The 20392-nt window shown below is 34.7% G+C and overlaps 1 protein-coding gene across 2 annotated transcripts in view; it reads left to right on the forward strand.

Moving 5' to 3' along the window:
* The first annotated feature begins 249 nt into the window (after positions 1-249).
* Positions 250-20392, forward strand: part of LOC117435152 (insulin-like growth factor 2 mRNA-binding protein 1) — a 50090-nt gene continuing 29947 nt past the window's right edge. For both annotated transcript variants that reach the window (XM_034058144.3, XM_059002946.1), the window contains exons 1-2: positions 250-863; positions 2149-2209. In XM_034058144.3, coding sequence (XP_033914035.2) covers positions 689-863; positions 2149-2209 — 236 coding nt within the window. In that variant the 5' untranslated portion in view covers positions 250-688. The remainder of the gene's footprint in view (positions 864-2148; positions 2210-20392) is intronic.

The following is a 20392-nucleotide window of genomic DNA, read 5'->3' on the forward strand; positions in this document are numbered from 1 at the left end:
CCGTGCTTACATACTAAACAACCCCTGGCGTCTTTTTTTAAATGTGTATAAATTAAAATAACCACTCAAACACACACCGACACACATACAAATACACACATTTAAAACTGCAGTAAAAATACGAAGATAACACACCCCCCTCCCCCCCCACACTTTTTCTTCTACTCGTGAAATGGGCTGTTCCATCCGTTACTCCCCGACCACGTGGTTTCCTCTTTGCAAACAAAAAAAATAATTTGAGTCAATTTTTCAGGTTGGTTTTATTTAGAGGCGGTGCCATCGACCGGGGGAAGGCTGTGTGACAACGCTGGGTACGACTCTCCGAGGTCTAGGGTAGCGAGAAAGCAACATTTTTTCCTGATCCCGCCATACTACCACCGCCACCAGTTTAATCCAACACCAAACTCTTGTTATAATAATTTTCATCAAGGGGGTTTTGCATTGGCCGATTTTTTTTTCTCCCTCTCTGTTTCACAAGCGCTTCGCTCTCAGCTCTTCAGTTCGTGTTGCTGAGCATACTGAGCGTAACTTTTTTCTTTTTTCTTTCTTCTTCTTATTTTTTATCATTACCAGCATTTCTCATTTTATTATTGCGAACGACTAGTGTCTTTTTTATTATTTCGTTTTGTTTTATTTTTATTTTTTATTTTTGCGGTTTGGGACCCGTATCGTACTATAGCCATCCATAATGAACAAGCTGTACATTGGGAATCTGAGCGAAAGCGTGACACCCGAAGACTTGGAAAAAGTGTTTCAAGACTCGAAGATTTCGTTCACCGGGCAGTTTTTGGTGAAAACTGGCTACGCGTTTGTCGATTGCCCCGATGACCAGTGGGCAATGAAAGCCATCGAGGCATTTTCTGGTAAGCCACTTTAAAAAAAGGATATCCTTTTGCATTTGTGTGTGTTTTTAAGGTTAATCAATATAACGAAGGCATTTTCACATTTTTGTAAATACCCATGCATTCTTTCTAAACACTTTATTTTAAGTAGAAAAAAAAAACAATTGGATTTTAATGGTTGTTTTTAATGCATGGAAGAGGATAAGTCACCCAATTGCTGCTTTTACGAGACATCAACTTTTGGGAGCGTACCGACAGTTTAGTGCCTCTCTTAAAACATAATTCGTTAAATATTTCAATTTGTTTTTCATCGTGGACTATTGGGAAATGCGTTAAATAATCGCTTTCCTGTAGAACGCTGGTGCCCGTTCTAAAAACAATTACGAGAGAGGTGGAACGCTGCAGGTCTCTCTATACGTCCATGCTATGCGATAGCACTGCACCCCTCCCCCTAAGGTACGGCAGGCCTTTACAGATACAAGAATTCAATTATATTTGTGCAGAAATAGCCACTTATTAGGTCAAACCCGTCTATGGTTTTGAGGTGCGCTCAAGTCAAATGTTTCTATTGTGGAAAGCCCATCCGTCAATGGAATTGGGCGGGGGGGGGATTTGAAAATTGTGATTGAAAATGATGTTACATTATTATTAGTAGTAGTAGTAGTAGTAGTCGTAGTCGTAGTAGTATTAGTATTATTATTATTATTTGTATTTTGTACATTTCACGTAGCAAGTGATGTGATGTGTTCTATAGTATATAGCGCGAAGGTCGCCATGCTGTTGAAGTATGTGCTGGATACCACTAGCACAGCCCATTTCATTTTCTCTGGTAGTAGTACAGTAGTTGTAACCATAAAAACAACAGCAGCAGCAGCGAAAAATATTACAAGAAAGTTAAAACTGAGAGACACTCACACACAGGAAAAACTAAAATAAAAACACAAGTGGCCCATACGTTTTAATAAGGAAATGTTAATTCTGAAATGTTTTGTTTTTTTTGTTTTTTTTTGGGCATTTTATGATGCGTTAGTGTACAGTTCTAAAACTCGCTTTCGCACTGAGATGAGTTTGTGGGGGTATAAAACAACTACACCTTCTGGTCTTAAGAATTAGGGGATCACTTCAATACAATTCATTTTCAATAATAATAATAATAATAATAATAATATAAAAAAAACAAAAAAACAATTTGAACGAAATTATCTGGGCACAGGGCAACACAATGTGACCAACAGCAGGACAATGTAAAAACTGGTCAACCTACAAATTCAATTAAGAAAAAAAAATGAATACATTTTGTTTTCAGGGAATGTGGAGCTCCACGGAAAACGCATAGAAGTGGAACATTCTGTCCCCAAAAAGCAAAGGTATTTGTCTTTCAGTTTTATTTTACTTGCTAAAAGGTTTGACCTGTGTTCTAGTTGAGTGATACACATATATGTACATTTCTGAATTTCACAATCAAATCCGGGCTGCCCAGGAGAAATGTGGAGAGCTGGCAAAGGTGGGTCCCTTAGGCCTTCCTACAGACAGTAGCCTATTTATTTATTTATTTATTTAACTTTTCTAAATGTTCACATTGTTTAAGTTTTGATTTTATTTTAATGTGTTGGGTTTCAATGACTATTATACATTTACCCCACTGAAATGCATTTAAAAAGTTATAGTTATTTGTTTATTTTGAACTTTGTTAGTTGCGCATTGTTTTTTTTTAAAATTTGTATATCAGTTTTTTTCCCTCCCAAGTACAATTATTATTTTTTTTTTAAATAAATGGTGTATTTCCGTGTAACTCTTATGGTAAATCTCATGAGTCAAATGTTGTATTAACTGCCACTGTTCAATTCACATCTGCGATTCCAGTGGCCTTCTAATGAAACAGCTAAGTTGAAGTTTCTTTATTTAAAGTTTTTGTTCTGTTTTTCATCTTTGTGAAGAAAAAAAAAAGTCTGACAAATCTGTTGCGGCTCGTCAGAGGAGGCACTGCCTACTCGAACATTTTGAAACAAATACGCTTTTTTATTCATATAGTTATATGTAATATGTTATATAATAATAAATACATAGCTTTAACGCTGAGGCAACCTTCCCATCCAAATTCTCCATTCAGTCACAGCAGTACATTCTGAGGAGGCAGATGCGCTGTCGTCCCTCTGTAGTTCTGATTAGCATGTCTATTAGCCAATCATATTCTTCAGTGTTTTCAGTTGGTTTGCATGGAACACTGAGTAAAGCCATCTAAAACATAGCCCAGGGTGGCATGCCTCCCCCTCCCCTTTTGCTTGTTTTAGCCAATCACCAGGCATGTGCCATCCCACATTAATGACCTCGGATACTGGTAATACTGACGAGAGCGGTTTAGAAGGGAATAGCAAATGCCTATAGATTGATTCATTTAAATTATCACACTAAAAAATAAATAAAGAAAGAAATAAAAAAAATCTGTATCTATATGTGTGTGTGTAATTAAGAGTACCGTTTCGTTTTGTTTCTTGAAATTGAAATGTGTCTTGCTCTAGAATTAAAGTTTGGCTGAATTGCTTCCTTTTTATTAAATAAATGTCATATGTACAGAACGGTATAGCATTATTTTGTTGGTCATTTATTTAAGTTTAGCAGATGAAGTTGATAGGATGTGCTTGCTTTCTGCCTGCCTTTCTCCTTCCTTAACAACTTTGTTTAGAAGAGATGTTATGCGAAGTATACTAGGGATGTGGTCTTGCAATCTAAATGCTATATTAATGTTGGTATACAGTGCATTTTTTTATATGCTGGCAGTGTGTAACAGTTAAGTTCATTAGAATAACTATAATGGGCTACTGTTTTCTTTTTTTGGCTGGCTAGTGGAGAAAATGTGTTTAAGAGCCAAATTGGGGTAAAATGTTAAGATATGAAAAGTGTTGTCAGTCAGAATACAATAATAAGATTCTGCTGCTGCTCAGGGCTTAAGGGGACCCCTAGCCCCCTGCCTTTTTTCTGCTTCCCCATTTTTTTGGCCACCAGTGACAATGAAGACAAGCACATAGCACATGTGGGCCTTTGAGAGAGAGCGAGTGTAAGTCATGCCAGCATTAATGTGTGTGTTGTAAAAAGTGTTGCCATTAATTCACTGTTTTTACCAGGCCACTATTACCTTCTGTGCAATTTATGTAAAGGCAGAATTAAACTCCACGTTTATTTCTTCAAAAGGCTTAAAGGTGCTTTGCGTGCATACTTTTTTTTTTAATAGTGTAGCATAAACTTGTTTTTGGGTTGTGTGTGTGTGTTTTTTTTTCCAAAATGGGGCTTTCAAATGGTGGCTTTCTCATTGTCATGTTAATGTTAATTCACTATGAAAATCTTTTACTTGGATATCTAACCTCTGTATATTTCCCTTTTATCATTTATTCCTCAGCGTAGCTGAATAGCTGTCAATACATTGTATCTGTTTTTGGAAAAAAAACTTTGATTGAATTGTTAAAAACAAAGTCCACTTATAAATAGATACTAGTAACATCTGAGGTCTGTGACCATGTTTCAAAGAGTGTGTACATATTTTGCAACAAGTTATACTTAAAAAAAAGTTTTCTAGTGTCCTGATGCTTTTTTGTGTTTTGTTTTTTGGTTCACAACCACAATTTGATTTATTGTGCAGTTATCATTCTAACTGCATAGCAAATTATATTTGTTCACCAAAACAAATCAAATAAGGTATGCCAGCAAGTTCATTTTTTTTTTTCCAATTGTATTACTGGGTTCCATTTTATTATCGTACAATTGACTTTTATGTAATTTAAGAGCTGTGTAATGTTTAAAGCACTGATCAGCACAGTGTGTATTTTAGTACATTTCCTGTTTTGAATATCTTTGTGTGTAGTCATGTTGCCTTCTACTCTTTAGTGTTCTAAGCAGTGGTTCTCATATAAATAAATCATGTATGGTATTATTGCATTTTGGAGTGATTGTTCCTAAGAAAGATTTGTTTGGTCAACATTAGTTCTTCCAATTTATCAAAATTATTTACTGACATATAATTCAATTTATGTGTATATTTTTTGTGTGGGAGGTGGAGAAAGACGTGTTTTTGTAAAAGGTGTAAAAGTGTGTTTTAAAATTATAGTGGATAATAATAATAATAATAATAATAATAATAATAATAATAATAATAATAATAATAATGATATGAAGAAACTCCAAATAGATTTGTCTGACGCATTCTCCCCTCATAGCATACTGTGTGACATGCTCATGTCACGCAGTAATGTATATTTTATATTGTGTATTTTAGCATTGTTGTGCTGTTTCTAAGGACATTTTAACTGTTTATTGGTTGTTTAAAAAATATATACACATTAACTGTGCTGAATTCTTGATCATGAAAAAAATACAAAATGGGAAAATGTTACGTGTCACATACTGCAGCCATGGAAATGCAAGTAGCAAGCAAGTAGGCTATGTTTGGGTTTGTTGTCTAGCACGATTATTTTAGCCATATGTGTACGTAAATCTTTGCAGATTACATTTAAAAAAAAATAATACGGCTAGCGTGGAGAGTCTTATGTTTTATATTTTGTGGAACTTCTGTATTCTCAAGGAATTTGCCTGGAGTGTCATTTGTCATTGGAAGTTGCATCAGAAATACATTTAAAAGGTGTTAGCTGATTTAATGTTAAGGAGAAGGGGTGAAATTTTACTGAAACTGTGCGTTTACCTGGTTCAGTTAACAAAGGCTGTTTTTATTGGGTTTTTTTATTTGATATTTGAAGTCAAAATTAAGAGATTATATGAATTGTAATACAGAATATAGGTCAAAAACACTGTGTGCCAAGTAGTGCCTCTTGCACTATGCAATGCAAGCATGTGACTCAAGGTATGGCCTTTCATGTTATTTAAGCATTTCCTTTACATTTCCTGCCAGATCATCACCATACATGCATTTTCCTAACAAAGTTTCAGAACAGTACACTACAGTTTCACCAGCATTTAAAATGGGGTTCATCATTGGATATTAGTAGAAAAATGCATAACTGTAGACAAAAGTATTAATTAAGTAAATCTGTCCCCGCTCAGCAAGGTCACAATATCACGTTTGTTGTGAGTGTATCGCTCTGGTAAAGATTTGTGATGTCACAAACAGTACTAGGAGGGCAAAAAAGAGCTGCACACAGATTACACTTAAAATCAACAATGCTGAAAATGTACTGTGCAAATCACATAGCTACATCATATCTATATTAAATGCAATGACACACACATCTGTTTTCACCTGGGAAAGAAACCATTTTTTAGTGTAAGCCTCCCACCCTGTATGCAGCTGGTTACAGAAGTTCCTCCTGCTGTTGACTCCCAGCTAATTCATTGCTTACTTTCATTGCTTTTTCACTGTTGCAATTACCTGAATATTGTTCAGGTTGCCAGCTGATGCTTGAGGCTCAAATGCAGTGTGAGGTTTATGGCTTCTATGCATGAAAACACGTTCCCTTAGATGGGAATTGTATGAATGAGCTTCTTGAATAGAAAAGCTTTGCTATCATGGTTTAAGTCTCTCCTGTAATAATTCTAATGTACTGCTTTGTTTGGTGACTTGGGTAAAGCTTTTGTGCCTGTGGATATCTTTTTTAAAATAAAAAAATATTATTATTATTACTGTACATTTACTAACAATGAAATCACAGATAATTGCATGGAGAAGTCCCCTGTGAGTGTGTATATAAACACACAGTATATATAACCCTAATCAGGTGTGGTCTTGGTGCTGTATTCCCAACTACATTTTGTATTTCAAGTTCTCTTAAGTACTCTCGAGGTGTTTCTCGTTTTATAACATCTTTATTCTCCTTTCAAAAAATACGAGTTCATTAAAGAATGGAGGAAATGCTGTGAAAATATGGCACTAAATCTTCTGAAGGCACTTCTTTGGCATAAATACCCAATTAAAACCTGTCCTATATATTTATTACAGTCAGTTTCTGTTAAATGTATTTCGCTTGGAAGATAATGCAATTTGTCTTACAATTTGACTGTTGCGGACCATCACACTTTGTCCCAATATTTACACACGTCTATTTAAAACGTGGTGTAAGAATTGTAGTCCCTACCAGTAATCTGTGTGTGTGTGTCTTCAGTGTGAATGCTAAGCTCTTGAGCGAGATACACATAATGCGTGAATCAGAACCAGCAACAGCTGAATGCTACTGCATGGCTGAAGTATCAAAATCAGAAGAAAATATTCAAAACAAGAAGCAGTTTCTGTCTAAAAGATATAGACAGACAGAGTGTTTGCCTTTACCATTCATCATTGTGATTTATTGCTGTTGCTTTTAATCGAGTACAGCTATAAGTAGTTGACTGTTGTGGAAATAAGCGCTTATAGGGTGCTGTGGAATAACAGGACCAGCTCTGTAAAGATGGCGAGTGAACAAGCACAAAAAAACAGCAATCCATGAACATTCATAGTTTATATAATGTATGGGAAACAAAGGTATGTTTAATTTAAAAGGCAGATTTCCTTTATCCCAAGCTCCACTGTGCTTACCAATGCAGTGTAATTTCTAACAGCGGTGTTAGGTTTGAATGAGTGAATGTAAGGTTAGATTCCTATTGTAAAGTGTTTAGAATTGTTCCTATGCATTCAAACACTGTCAAAGATGCACGTCTGCTAAGAAATAAATAATAACATTGTATACAGTAGGATGTGTACAAGTCATTTCCCTATACCCATGCAGTCTCATACACTAATGCTGTAGTGAAAACAGAACTCGCATCACTCTAATGGAGACAGATTTTCCGATCAGATATACGATGATTCAACTGATTCAAGTTTAAACAGTTAAACACGTTTAGTCCTGCAGTTTAAACATTTAGGAAATTAGAAAAAAATAAAAATAAATAAAGAAATAAAAAGACCAGGATCACGAAAAAATCACCGCTCGCCATTTAAAATGCTTTATTTATTAGGAATGCGTGAACTAAAAAACAAGTTTTGCAAAACAGGAATCTGCAACATGTATTTCTGGGATACCAAAAGAGCAGAGAGTAAAAGCAGCAAGAGATCATCTGCTGATTATCAATAACGACCTCAAACAGGATGCATGCATGCTTATTCAGCGAATGCAACAGAGCTGCAGCAACGCATTCCTATTTTCAGATTCCTCGAAGATTGTGCATTGTTAAAGAGGGCAATAGAAGCCTGCTATCGATCTCAGGGAGATGCTCCAGGTATTACCCCTAAATCTGCTTTTCATCGCAGGTGACAACAAAAGTATGCATTCTGAATAGAGTGTCTACATTGCACAGGGAGAAATCAGGCAGTGGCAGTCACACTGTGAGGATTCACTGTACCAAAATGCATAGTATAAATGAAATGTTCTTAATTATACATACCGGTGTGTGTATATATATATATATATATATATATATATATATATATATATATATATATATATCAGTAACCAATTTCTGAGTGCAATATTGGACAGGTAATTCACAATAATTTATGCATTGAGGTCACTTTAGTATTCAAAAGCAAGAGGCATAAACTCAGAAGCCTTCAAATCCAAGTGACTGTGCATATGATTATACACAGTAATGTAATACATGGATTGAGAACGCAAACTATCTAACCCTGAGACTGAAATGTTGGCATTGTAGTTTCATTGATAATGTAGGGTTAAAATGTTGTGCTTTTAGAAAAGGTTTATTAGAAGAGGAACACATTGAAATGAAGTTAAATTAAATAAACCAAACTTCAGTTTTAGTACCAAGGCTTGATCACTGCATTTTTCTCCACACATCTTTTTTTCTAGTCCTGATTGAGTACAAATAAATTTGATTTTTTTTTTTAATAAAACAAGCAAACTGAAAACAATCCTGGTTGATTCTTGATAGTTTTTGTTACATTTGGTGTAAGTTGTATTTAACTTATTAACTAAGTTAAATATCCAGTATAACTTGACAAGAAATATGCAAATAAACTGTAATATATGTAATTAAGAGAATTATTATAGCATCCTTTTTTGATCTTGCAACATTAAATACGTCATGCCTTATCATTCCACCACAGGGGAAATAGGATCTGTTGTTTTCTTTCCTTTCAGAAAAATTTCAAACAGGTACGATGCTGCTTATATGTCCATGGTAAAGCGTCTGGTTTGAAAGTAATATACTCCTAGTATTAAGGAGGTAACCAAGCTGCTATTAGTGCTAAAAGTAACAAAAGACAGGTGTGTATGTTTATAAAGGAAGATAGCTTGTGTTTTCCACCCTAGCACACTTCTGATTGCCACAATAAACCTGAACTAAAAAGAAAATACATTCAGCACGCTTATATAAATTCAAAAAGTTCAAAAGATGAGAAATGATCACAGTGTACAAAGCAGTGAATGAAATAAAGTTTATTCAAGAGATTTTTTTAGACCGTCCTTCCATCAGCTAAAATGTTTTCAGAAATACGTTGTTTTTCTCCTCATGGTTGAGTGTTAATTTGAAACATTCCGTTGAATCAGAAGTGTTCTTTTTACTATGTCTGTGTGTGTCCTTCGTACTGATGAATTCCACAAACAGTGATGTCATGTGTATTGCAATATGTGGCTAACTGTGGTATAACATAGAGCTGGAATGTTAAGCAACTGGAAAAAAAAAGTAATCTTGAATCTAACTTTGTTGCTAGTAGGAGGAATTCAATGATTGTTATTAGTTGTTCTTGCTGGTTTCATACCATTAGCGGGTGAAGCTAATTCACCAAGGCCTTTGCTACACAGTGTGCAGTTTGCACTATTGTTTTGTAAAAGAGCAGTAAAATAAATAAACAATTAAACAGACGATTAAGTCATGAAAACATGGGTCATAAAGACTTGTAAAAAGTGTTTTGTTTATTTATTTAAAATGTCGCTTTTACTAATAATAAAGATGAACAAGACTGTGGCAATTAGGTCTTTGCAAATAGGGAGAATTAACTTGAGTAGATCCCACTTGATTCATTCATTATTGTTCTGGTCTCCTTTATTTAAATGTGGCTGTATTAATTAAAATGCACTGTTGTGTTTAGCTTCAAAAAGTTCTCAACTGTTTTTTTGTTTTTTTTATGGATTCAAATGAAAATGATGCAATATTTAAGGTTGTGTAGGTTTTTTTTTTTCGGCTTGAGAGAGTTTGTGTTCTTAATTACCATAATGAGAAGCCATTGTAAAATGTAGGGGAAATACTGTGTCTGCAGCTTTAAGTGATAAAGGCGTGCCATCCTGTACAGTGCTCAGGATTGGCCCCTTCTTTGTGGTCCTGTCTGGGCTTGGCCCCTCCTGCTGGAATTAGCATACTCTTCTTGCTTCTTGCTCAGTGTGTCTTTCTAAGCCCTGGGGGTCAACGTTTACAAAAAATAAATGAAGTCTCCAGAAAGACAGTGACTTCTGTAAACCACACAGTGTGGGCAAAAACTAGGCTATGAAACAAAAAGTGATGAAAACTTGTAGTCCCATGTAAACTTCTACAAAATTGTAGTTCAAAGTACTGTCCTCCATTACTTTGAGTTTGTGTCAGTGTATATGTGTGTGTGTGTGTCTGTCTGTACATCAGGTATTTCCAGAAAAACACTGTTTAAAAAACAAAAACTGTAATAAAAAAATATATGTATATGTGTGTGTGTGTGTGTGTGTGTGTGGAAAGTTGGATTTTAGATTTGAGTTCTGTCAGGGTTGCTGAACTCAAACAGCAGGTAAAATAATAAATATTAGATCTGAACATTTCACCAGGTTATCTCCTCTTCAGATTCTGATAGAGTTGTCTGTGACCTTTTGTTCTTGCCGAGCCTCACTTCTGACAAACAGCATTCAACAAATTGAATGTGTCATTTGTTTGTGAAACTAATCTCCTTTTAAAACTAATAAGACATAGGAAAAACAAACAAGTGCTTGCAAAGAGGTTTTTCATTATGTAGAAACAGTACATATACCTTAAATGAAATTAATAATATTTGGGTTGGGGAATTCAATGGATATCTAATGGATACATTCACAAATACTCTTGACTAAGCAAGCATTTTGTTTGTAAATATTGCTTTTCTTCGTTTTTACAAATTGATTGACAAACATCTTAATGATAGCCAATGGTCCACTTAATGGTGGGGTGTCCTTGCAGCAAGATGTCAGGAAATCTCCTGTCTGCTGTAACTGTGTGCAATTCATGCAAGCAGTCGGTCTGTTTGCTTCATTGAAACATGGAGCTATGTAATAAGAAGGGGCCATCACTTCCTACCTCATGCTGTCCCATTGACTCACTGTGCATGTGCTCAGAAAACTCACACCCCTCCTCACAGCGTTGATTCAGAAAGTGTGAACAGCTACACACTGCTTTTCAGACAGTACATTCAAACAGTATAACACACCCAAAAGTATTTTTTGCGTATTTTTTGCAGTTTTACCATGCTTTTGCCATGCTTGTAGTTTGCATTTACTATAGTTAACCCTGGTCATGTTAATTAATATGCTTTACTGTGTGCCTTATTACACTTCACTGTGCACATTTTCCATAGTCTGTGCCTGTACAATCAATACCCTAGTATAGATGGCCTTGACACAATCTGCTGTCTTTGTGTAGCTTGCCCACAGCGTCATATATATGTACCTTGTGATTTAAAAAAAAAAAGTGTTGCTTTCCCAGAACGTTTTGTATTCCAGTACTGTGCGATTCTTTCGGTTTGAAAGGGTCCTGTGTGTGTAAATAAGAAGCTCTTTTAACGCGTTATTACATTGATGCACATCAGATCTGTCGAACACCACTTCAGTACCAACGAGAGTGAGGGAAACAAACTGTGCTTCTATCGTTTATCAGGGGTGTTAACATCGTTATTCTAAACGTTTAAATCAGAAATGCACATGTGGAATGTAGATGTTGGCCTTCAAGTTTATACAGTAGTAAATATACAGTGTAAAGATATTTATTGATTATTTCTTCAAAGTCGTTTCATGTACACATTTGTGTTCACATTAATGACAATAGGTTTGCTTCGCGTGAGAGATGCTATCAAGGGTTACAACCGCCTGTGCAAACTATTGGCTGAAAGGCTGTCGTGGTGGAAAGATGAATGCTTTTGATGTTTTAAATCTTAAACTCAGAAGCATCCTGAGTTTGAAACAAGACACTGGGCACCTGGCTGTTCAGTTGAAAGTTTATTTGTCTGTCTTTGTGAAATCAGGACATGTGATTTGAGGGTTTGCATCTGTGGTGGTGTCTAGAGAAAAGTGCTGAAGTGCAGAAAGACATTGAAAAGCTCCATTGAGGCATTTCTGTGATGAAAACAAACCAAAAACATGTACGGTTTGAAACACTATGCTTACAATACTCTATTATATTACTAGTGTGTGTATTAATAGTGTGAACTTATTTGTGAAACAAAGTTGTTTTTTGTATTATTTTTTCATTGTTTAGAAATGTGTTTTATTGTTGAAAATGCCACATTGTTAAAATCACACCTGAAAATGTTCCACATAAAGTTCCACAAATTAGTATATGTCTTTTTTATTTCTTTCATTTCCAAAAACCTTTAAATTAAATAAAATAATAATAATAATAATAATAATAATAATAATAATAATAATAATAATAATAATAATAAACAGAATTCATATAACTCAATTCTATGGACAATGTAAACAAGACAGAATGTCAAACAAGGGTGCTAAGTTTTGAAGCTCACGTCTTATTATTTATTTATCTATATCTCTGTGATTTTAGAAATGTTAGATATCTTATGGAAAAAAGGGTCTTTACACTCATGATGACACCTTTGCAGTTTTGACCAGATTTTAGTTTTTTAATGTATAACCCTAATGAAGGCACTGGTCCGCATTTGCATGTTATTTTTCTCTTCTAAAGGGACTGTGTGCCGTGTACACCTGTAGTAGTTGGATTAAGCCATGTGCTTGGCATCATACTATCTTTGTATGCACTACTACTGTAGTTGAATTTGTCCCTCCTCCCCTAGGCAGTGCCTTTATGTTATGCGGTAATGCTCTCATACCCAGACCCTCACTATAAACCATGTGCTTCTTTGATGGACTTTTCTCTTCAAGGGTTTCAAATCTCTTTGCTTACTTCATGGTTAGCATTAGCATTATTACTCTAAACGCAGCTCTCCCTTTAACTTGTTTGTTTGTTTGTTTTATATAAATTGAATGCAGTTTAGTTTGAATACAGTAAAGTTACTTCTTGGTAGCTAATCACTTTTCTGTAGATCAGATTCAGTTGTTTAAATTCCAGCATGTGACCTACAAAGCAGGAAGTGATTAGGTATCAGGAAGCAGCAATTCTGATATTTTAATATATAGGCAATGTGTCCGGGGAAAATAAAAAATACTTTTATAGACACTGATGAAGGCACAAGCTAAAACATTTGTGAAGTTTTTTTTCTTTTCTTATATGCTGGAAAAAGCCTCAAATCCTAACAAGAGGTAAGAGAATGGATTGTAGTGTTGATTGTGACTTCTTTATAACAGAAATGCTAGATGCCTTCATCAGATTTAGAAAGCCAACAGTAATTCAAGCGAATTCCTGCCAATAGTTCATTCAGTTTCCTTAAAGTATAATCTTGAATTTTCAAATAATACATATTTCTTGCATTTTGTAGGTTTCAAACCTCCCCTAATTTAGCTAAGTTGAGTTTCCGTCCTGTCTTGCGTCAAAAGAAAATTTTAAAAAATCAACTTTACAAATGTGAATTTGTTCAATGCTTTGCTTCTCTGCTAACTGGATCACTTTAGTCCATGTATACTTTGTTTAGTTCAGTGTAGTTTAATTTATGTTGCAATAGCATCAATCTATCCCCAAACAGTTGCAATATTCAATGCGTAGTGCGCTTTGCGTGTCTAGAAGTCTTTATTAACAACGGCTTAATAAAATGTCACTCCATAGCCAGCCCCTTGTCACAGAGTTCTGAAACTCTTCACTGTTTTTGACTGTGAGGCTGTAAATCGGTGTTTAATAGAATGAACGTTTCAGACATTTTGTGTAAAAGGTTATTGGCCGTTTAAGCTGTCAGACACACATTCAATGAATAAAGTAGACACGATTTTAAGAATTTATAGTGATCTTTATATTTCACTTTTATATTTATTTCATATTGATTTTCACATGCAGCAAACAATTACAGTGGTTTGCCATGCACCAGAACTTTGTGAATGCAAAATGCAACATCCATATAAAACATGACTTTTAGGGTTAAACGTTAGTCTTGGTAAGATTATTCATTCATAATAAAAAATTGTACAATACTGTGCTTGATGTTTTTTCAATAGAAATTGCTTTAAAGGGTAAATAAAATGACTTCATGAATTGTAAACTTGTTTGGGGAGGTGAAAAGCAGTTTTTACACAGAAAAAGAGATACAATTTTGTTTAACCAGATTAATTATTCCGTTTTTTGTTTCCTTGTAGATTCACACATTTTTATATAAAAAAAGGCTTTTTTAACTTCATTTTTTTGCACAAGTAAATTTATAAACAGGGCATTTGTAATGGCACTCCTGTTGATTTAAATTGATTGTGGCATTTTTTTAAATAACAGCAATGAAAGCCTGTGGCCTTTTATAAACTATAAAGTTTTGCTGCTTGTGCATACTTTGACATCTGAAAATAAATTATTATTATTATTATTATTATTATTATTATTATTATTATTATTGTTATTGTTATTTATTTATTTCTTAGCAGACACCCTTATCCAGGGCGACTTACAATCGTAAGCAAATACATTTCAAGTGTTACAATACAAGTGATACAATAAGAGCAAGAAATACAATAACTTTTGTTCAAGCAAAGTACAAGTGTGACAAACCACAATTCAATAATACAGCAGATAATAGTGATAGTTACATCAGGATATGATTAAATAGTATTAAATTCATATCAATCAAGGAAACTTAAACCAAACAAGCTCTGGGTCAGATTTGTCAGTTAATGCAAGTGACACAAGTTTGGTAATGATTGAACAGGGCAGCACTCATAAGAACTCAGGGGTGGCTGTTCTATCCTCGCCCCAGCAGTGAGGGCTGATAAAATGGAGCCTACTAGTCACATGTCTCTCTCTCTCTCTCTCTCTCTCTCTCTCTCTCTCGTTTCTAAACATGTGGGTCTGCAACTTCCAGGCACAACTTCACTAAATCTTTTTTTTTAAACTACTTGTTTATATGTGAGCTGTATGCTGAGCTATACAACTTGAAATATTTGCGCTATAGTTGTCATTTGTGAATCTCTTTAAAAATGTTTTAATTATTTTTTAAATGACTTTCACATTTTTTAATGCAGAAAAGTATTGATTTATCACTGTATAGCTTAGAATTGTAACAAATTTATTTTTTATTTTTATTTAAACTATATACAGATAAAGGAAATCTAAGATGCAGGGTGTAGACACACTTTAAAACTGTATTTTTATGCATCTCAATCTTTTTATATCAATCAACCCATGTTTTGTGTGTGTTTTGTATAACATCTGCACACTGTGTTTAATACTGAAAACTACACAAGTACAGTATGAACTGAATGTAGATATGTCAGTCAGTAAGTTTTATAGTTATTGGGATGATATAGATACTGTTTTAATATAAGTACAGTGAAAAAAACAAAATAAAAGAACATCGTTTTTTTAAGATCTAGAAACTGTTTTTTGTCTATTTAAATTAAATAAAATAACTGGCATTAATTGCATGTTGTGTACAAAAAAAAGAATAATTAAAAAAAAGTAATGTATCTGTAATTTGGTGCCATATTTTCTGCAGATTTTACATACAGTACCAACAGTTTTTTTTTTTTGTTTTTTTTTTTTTTTTAAATCTAATAGTTATGTTTTATTAACTGGACAATCCAACAAAACAATAAAATTGGATGATTTGGTTTTTCAAGGTGGATCTAAATATTTACACGCACCGTCAGTTTAAAGGGTTAGTGTTAGCTGTAGGTCATCTGACATGCATTTGAAATGATGTCTTATTGAACATATTTGTTCTGTAAAAACATTTTAAACATTTTAAAAGCCTCAGTTAGTGTGTATTTTGTAAGACATTTATATTGCAAAGAAACATTGGTTGGAAAAAATATTGTTAGCATAGTTTTAAGAATTAATGGAGAATAATGAGTTTAAATAGACTGTAAATACTTGCTTTGTTTCATCTTGTTTAAAATAAATATTTTATCATCACAGACTAAACGCAATTGGTTTTCAGATCAAGGTTATAAAAAAAGGCAAACAAAAAAACACAAATATAATTTCTTTATACTTTGTTTTTGCATAGCTTATTTTGCTCAAAAGGGTTTTCAAAGAAGAATTGCGTTTTTAAAATGGCTTCTTCCTATTCTTCAGATTAGTAAGACTAACCTTTTTTAATTCTAATGAAAACTAAGAGTGTTTTTTTTTTTTTTTGCATAAAATGTAAAACCAACTCTCCCTAATGTGTGTCTTTTGCTGAGGCGTGACTTCAAAGCCATTCTTGTTGAACTATCCAATAGGGGTGGAGACAGTTAACAGCAAATGGGGGGGTGCAAAGGTATTGTCCACCAATGACTAGAGTCTGCAATTTGGAAGGTAAACTGAGACTTTAAACCCGACAACTGGGGGGACAACTGCTCAAGATTCAAAACGAGATCTTCTTATCTCCTTAACCAGAACTGTAACACACCACCCGGCTTTTAAAACAAATTAAAGTAGTAAGTGTTTAACAATTGCACAAGTGCATGTTTAAGTGTGGAGGATCTAATTGCAGAACCTTTGATTTCAAATCACTGGGGCTTCCTTAGTGAGCGAATTATTTAAAAAAAGACAGTAATGAAACAAGTGTTAAAAGTATCTATCCTTTTTGGGTTATTATTACTCAGACGTGTTTTGTTTTGCTGCTTCTGGTTTAAGTTGATACACTTTGGCATCTTAAAATGTGATAACAGTTTTAAATTAAGAAGTTTTCTTAGGGCAAGTACTCAGTATTTTTTAACAATGAAACAAATTTATTTTTTTATTCAGTATAAAATCATGCATTATGAAAAAATAAAGGTCTGCAGTATTTAGAAATATGTTTAGATAAAAAAAATTGACTTGATTGGGAGTTACATTCATGCACTGTTATGCAGTAAACCTGAAACACAGTTTGTTCTCTTTCATTTACAAATCTTAAATTAAAATTAACATTACAAATGAACATTGTTTCTGATTATAATCAGAGCCACAAAACCAGTGGTGTACTAACAATTGGGCAACAGAACACAATATTTTGGATTTGGTTTGAATTAAAAAATAAAAATAAAAAAAAAGTTAGACTTAAATTTGGATTAGTGCTTCCATTTTAGTCCCATAAAGCAAAATAAACCTGTATTCTTAAAATAATTGATGGAGAGTTCTACTCACCACTTGATTTCAAACTTAATTCTAAAGTCTAAACTCTAAATTCTAAAATTCTAAACTATAAACTCTAAAAGTTGTGTATATATATATAGAGAGAGAGAGAGAGAGAGAGAGAGAGAGAGAGAGAGAGAGAGAGAGAGAGAGAGAGAGAGAGAGAGAGAGAGAGAGAGAGAGAGAGAGAGAGAGAGAGAGAGAGAGAGAGAGAGAGAGAGAGAGAGAAATTCAGAAAAGATACAGTTTGTAATTGAAAGTATATTGCATGCAAGGAAAACTGAAGGGGACCACACATCACTTTGAGATCTAAATCTGCGTGTGGTTCATTTAAAATTAACTTTCCGGGCTTCTAAATCAAACATCCTATTTAACAGTAACTTCAAATGGGTCATGATGATAATTATCGTCATTACAATAATTTGTGCAAAGTTTTTTTCTACAAAGTTCACTGCTTGGGTTTAACACAAAGCCTCTGTTCCAACATTGCAGTTCAAAATCCCTAAATTCAGTGATCTGCTAAGTAACAGTAAGATATGAAAGAAAATTTTAAAAAGAAGATATGGAACATCTATCTTGAGTTTTGTATTTTAAATAATTGCATTTCTGATCTTTTAATTACTAAACTAGTGTTAGCTCCACACACTCTTTGTGACAGTGTGCTTACTGTTTTGTGATTGATTCGCAGTTGTAGGTAAAGAACTCAAAGATCTCTTCAAGCAGAGTTAACATTAAAAAGGTTATTTTTCACCCCAGTTTTAAATATAGATCATAAAACTGTTCTTTTTTACAGTGTTAACATGTTAAACACTAAAACCATAGCTACAACATTTGGGGTGTTTTAAGTGCAAGAATCAATTTGAAGAGATTTGTGGGGTTTTATACATTTAAAAAATGATCAAAGAAAATGAAAACTAGAAAACTATTTAACTGAAATGATTTACTTTTGAAAATCACCAGTGTCTGTTTGATTAACTTTATGTTGTATGCCTTCATAAGAATAATGTTCTAAAGATAATGTTCTATATCTCAGATTGTAGCTTAGTAAAGACGTTTTTTGTAGCAAACAGTCATTAAAACGTTTCAGATCTTGAAAACGGTCCTGAGAATCTGTTACTGTTCAGTAGAATGTTAATAGATTTCACACCAAAGAATAAAAATAAACTCATTAATTAACATTGTCATCTGAATGTCAGAAGTGTTATGTGACTGACTCAATACTGGAAGTTTCGGAAATACTCGGATTTCAATTTTCCGTCAAGTTAATCTTAGTTTTTGAGCTTAGTTTCCGAGGCTGGAATAGAACAAGGCCCGTTTCCCAAAAGCAGCTTTAACCTAACCAGCATCGTCAAACCGTCCGGTGCAGCGTTTGCAAACTGTAGTGTTTTTCCTAAACACCATAACTCCAGTCGCTCTTCAACGACTACTTGGGTTCACGAGTGGTCTGGCGTGATCTTGACCCGATGGCTGTAATGCACTGAGGGAACATAAAGACAGAACTTAGTTGCTGTTCAGAGGATAGTTGTTTTGAATCGTCAACACCACAGATGCCCTCGACTGGGCTCGTTGCAATAAACGTTCACATAAGCTGAATCCTGCCATTTCTTGAGAACCTCTTTGCCATCTCGCGGAGGACCAGTGTTGAAGCTTAACTTTCATTGCAATTTCTTTCCACTTCCTTTTCTTTTCTTTGATTCGTTACTTTTTTTTTTAATTTACAGAATACTATATCCTTGTTTATTTCTACTTCATGAATTCATATTCATTTGGGATCAATATAAATCGTGTTTTGTATTTCTTTTGCCCTGCATTTTGAACCAGAGGTGCATTTTTTGTTTGATTTGTAAGAAAACTATATTTTATATCTAGGCTACTCCACGAATTAGTTTCTAATGTGTTTCCCAGCAAAGAGAAGAAGCCATTGAAAGCCTAGCTCGTGGACGGTCACGAACCAGCTCTGCACTTTCACGTGGGGGTTTGGGAAACGCAAGTCAGGAGAAACTGGAAGCAGCCGTTTTTTTTCCCTCAGTTTCGTCACGTTTGTCTGCATTTCCCCACAGAACACAGTGTCCCTGACCTGTTGGTGTGTGGCATTACTCACTCCCACGTTCTACACCCGTGGGCTCCCCAGTTGTTTGGGCTGCGGCTCGTGCATTGTGTTCTGCATTGACCGTTCTAGAAACGCACCTAATAAAACGAACACCACTTCCCTAAAGGTAATGATCGGTAGAACGTATTGATTACCTTATAAGCATTACAATAAAGACAAGGGTGTTTAAAATTGGTTGGATTAATAAACTACATTTTTAAAAAAACTTAGATTTGCCTATATCTGTTTAAAGCTCTGCCCCCCCCCCCCCCTCTCTCCCCCTCTCTCTCTCTCTCTCTCTCTCTCTCTCTCTCTCTCTCTCTCTCTCTCTCTCTCCCCCCTCTCTCTCCCTCTCTCGTGTGGGCGGAGCTGGTAGTGGCCGCGCTGCCTCCTCGTCGCGCTGTAGTAGTATGGATAGAGTTTATGAATGGAGCTCTGCGCGCGAGGTTGTAGTGTGTAGTACGAGGCAACAAGCACAAGCAGAGCAGCTTAGGAAGCAAACGGTGTGGGGGCGGATACGGCTTTGCATTCGCTCAGCCAGATAACAAATAAACAAATGGAAAGGCGACAGTGAAAATTAATAAGCAAGAAAAAGAAAACACCATATACAGTAATCGTCTTAATCATATTGTATGTGGATATAATACTAAAACCGCGTTCATTTTAAATGGTTTGTTTTTTCTTTTGTAGAGCATCGTTATTAATTAATTTCTTTGTTAACCCGTTAAAGCGGCAGTCACTTTCAATGTTATACTAATATGTGGCTCCCTTGGGCTTTTCCTTACATAGTTTAGCCTTCAATTCACTATCAGAAAAAAAGATATTGTTGACTACCCACTGTGTTTACATTCCCCCTAAAGCAGGTTTAAATTGTATTGATTGGAAATGGCAGTATATGGCTAGGAACTGCTATCAAATCCTGGCAACGTCGTGTCAGTTTCCCAACCCGTCCCTTTTGCTGGATCAGCGCAATCGACAAGGAGTGCGAATCGCCTTAATTAATTAGAAATGTCTCTGGTTAATCCCAAAGACAGCGTGACCGTACCATTGTAAGGGTTGTTTACCACTGGCACGCCCTGTGCACTGTATGCCTTCTGAATGTTTGCTTGCT

Source organism: Acipenser ruthenus, chromosome 28 (genome assembly GCF_902713425.1).
Source record: "Acipenser ruthenus chromosome 28, fAciRut3.2 maternal haplotype, whole genome shotgun sequence".
In the NCBI taxonomy this organism is placed as follows: domain Eukaryota; kingdom Metazoa; phylum Chordata; class Actinopteri; order Acipenseriformes; family Acipenseridae; genus Acipenser; species Acipenser ruthenus.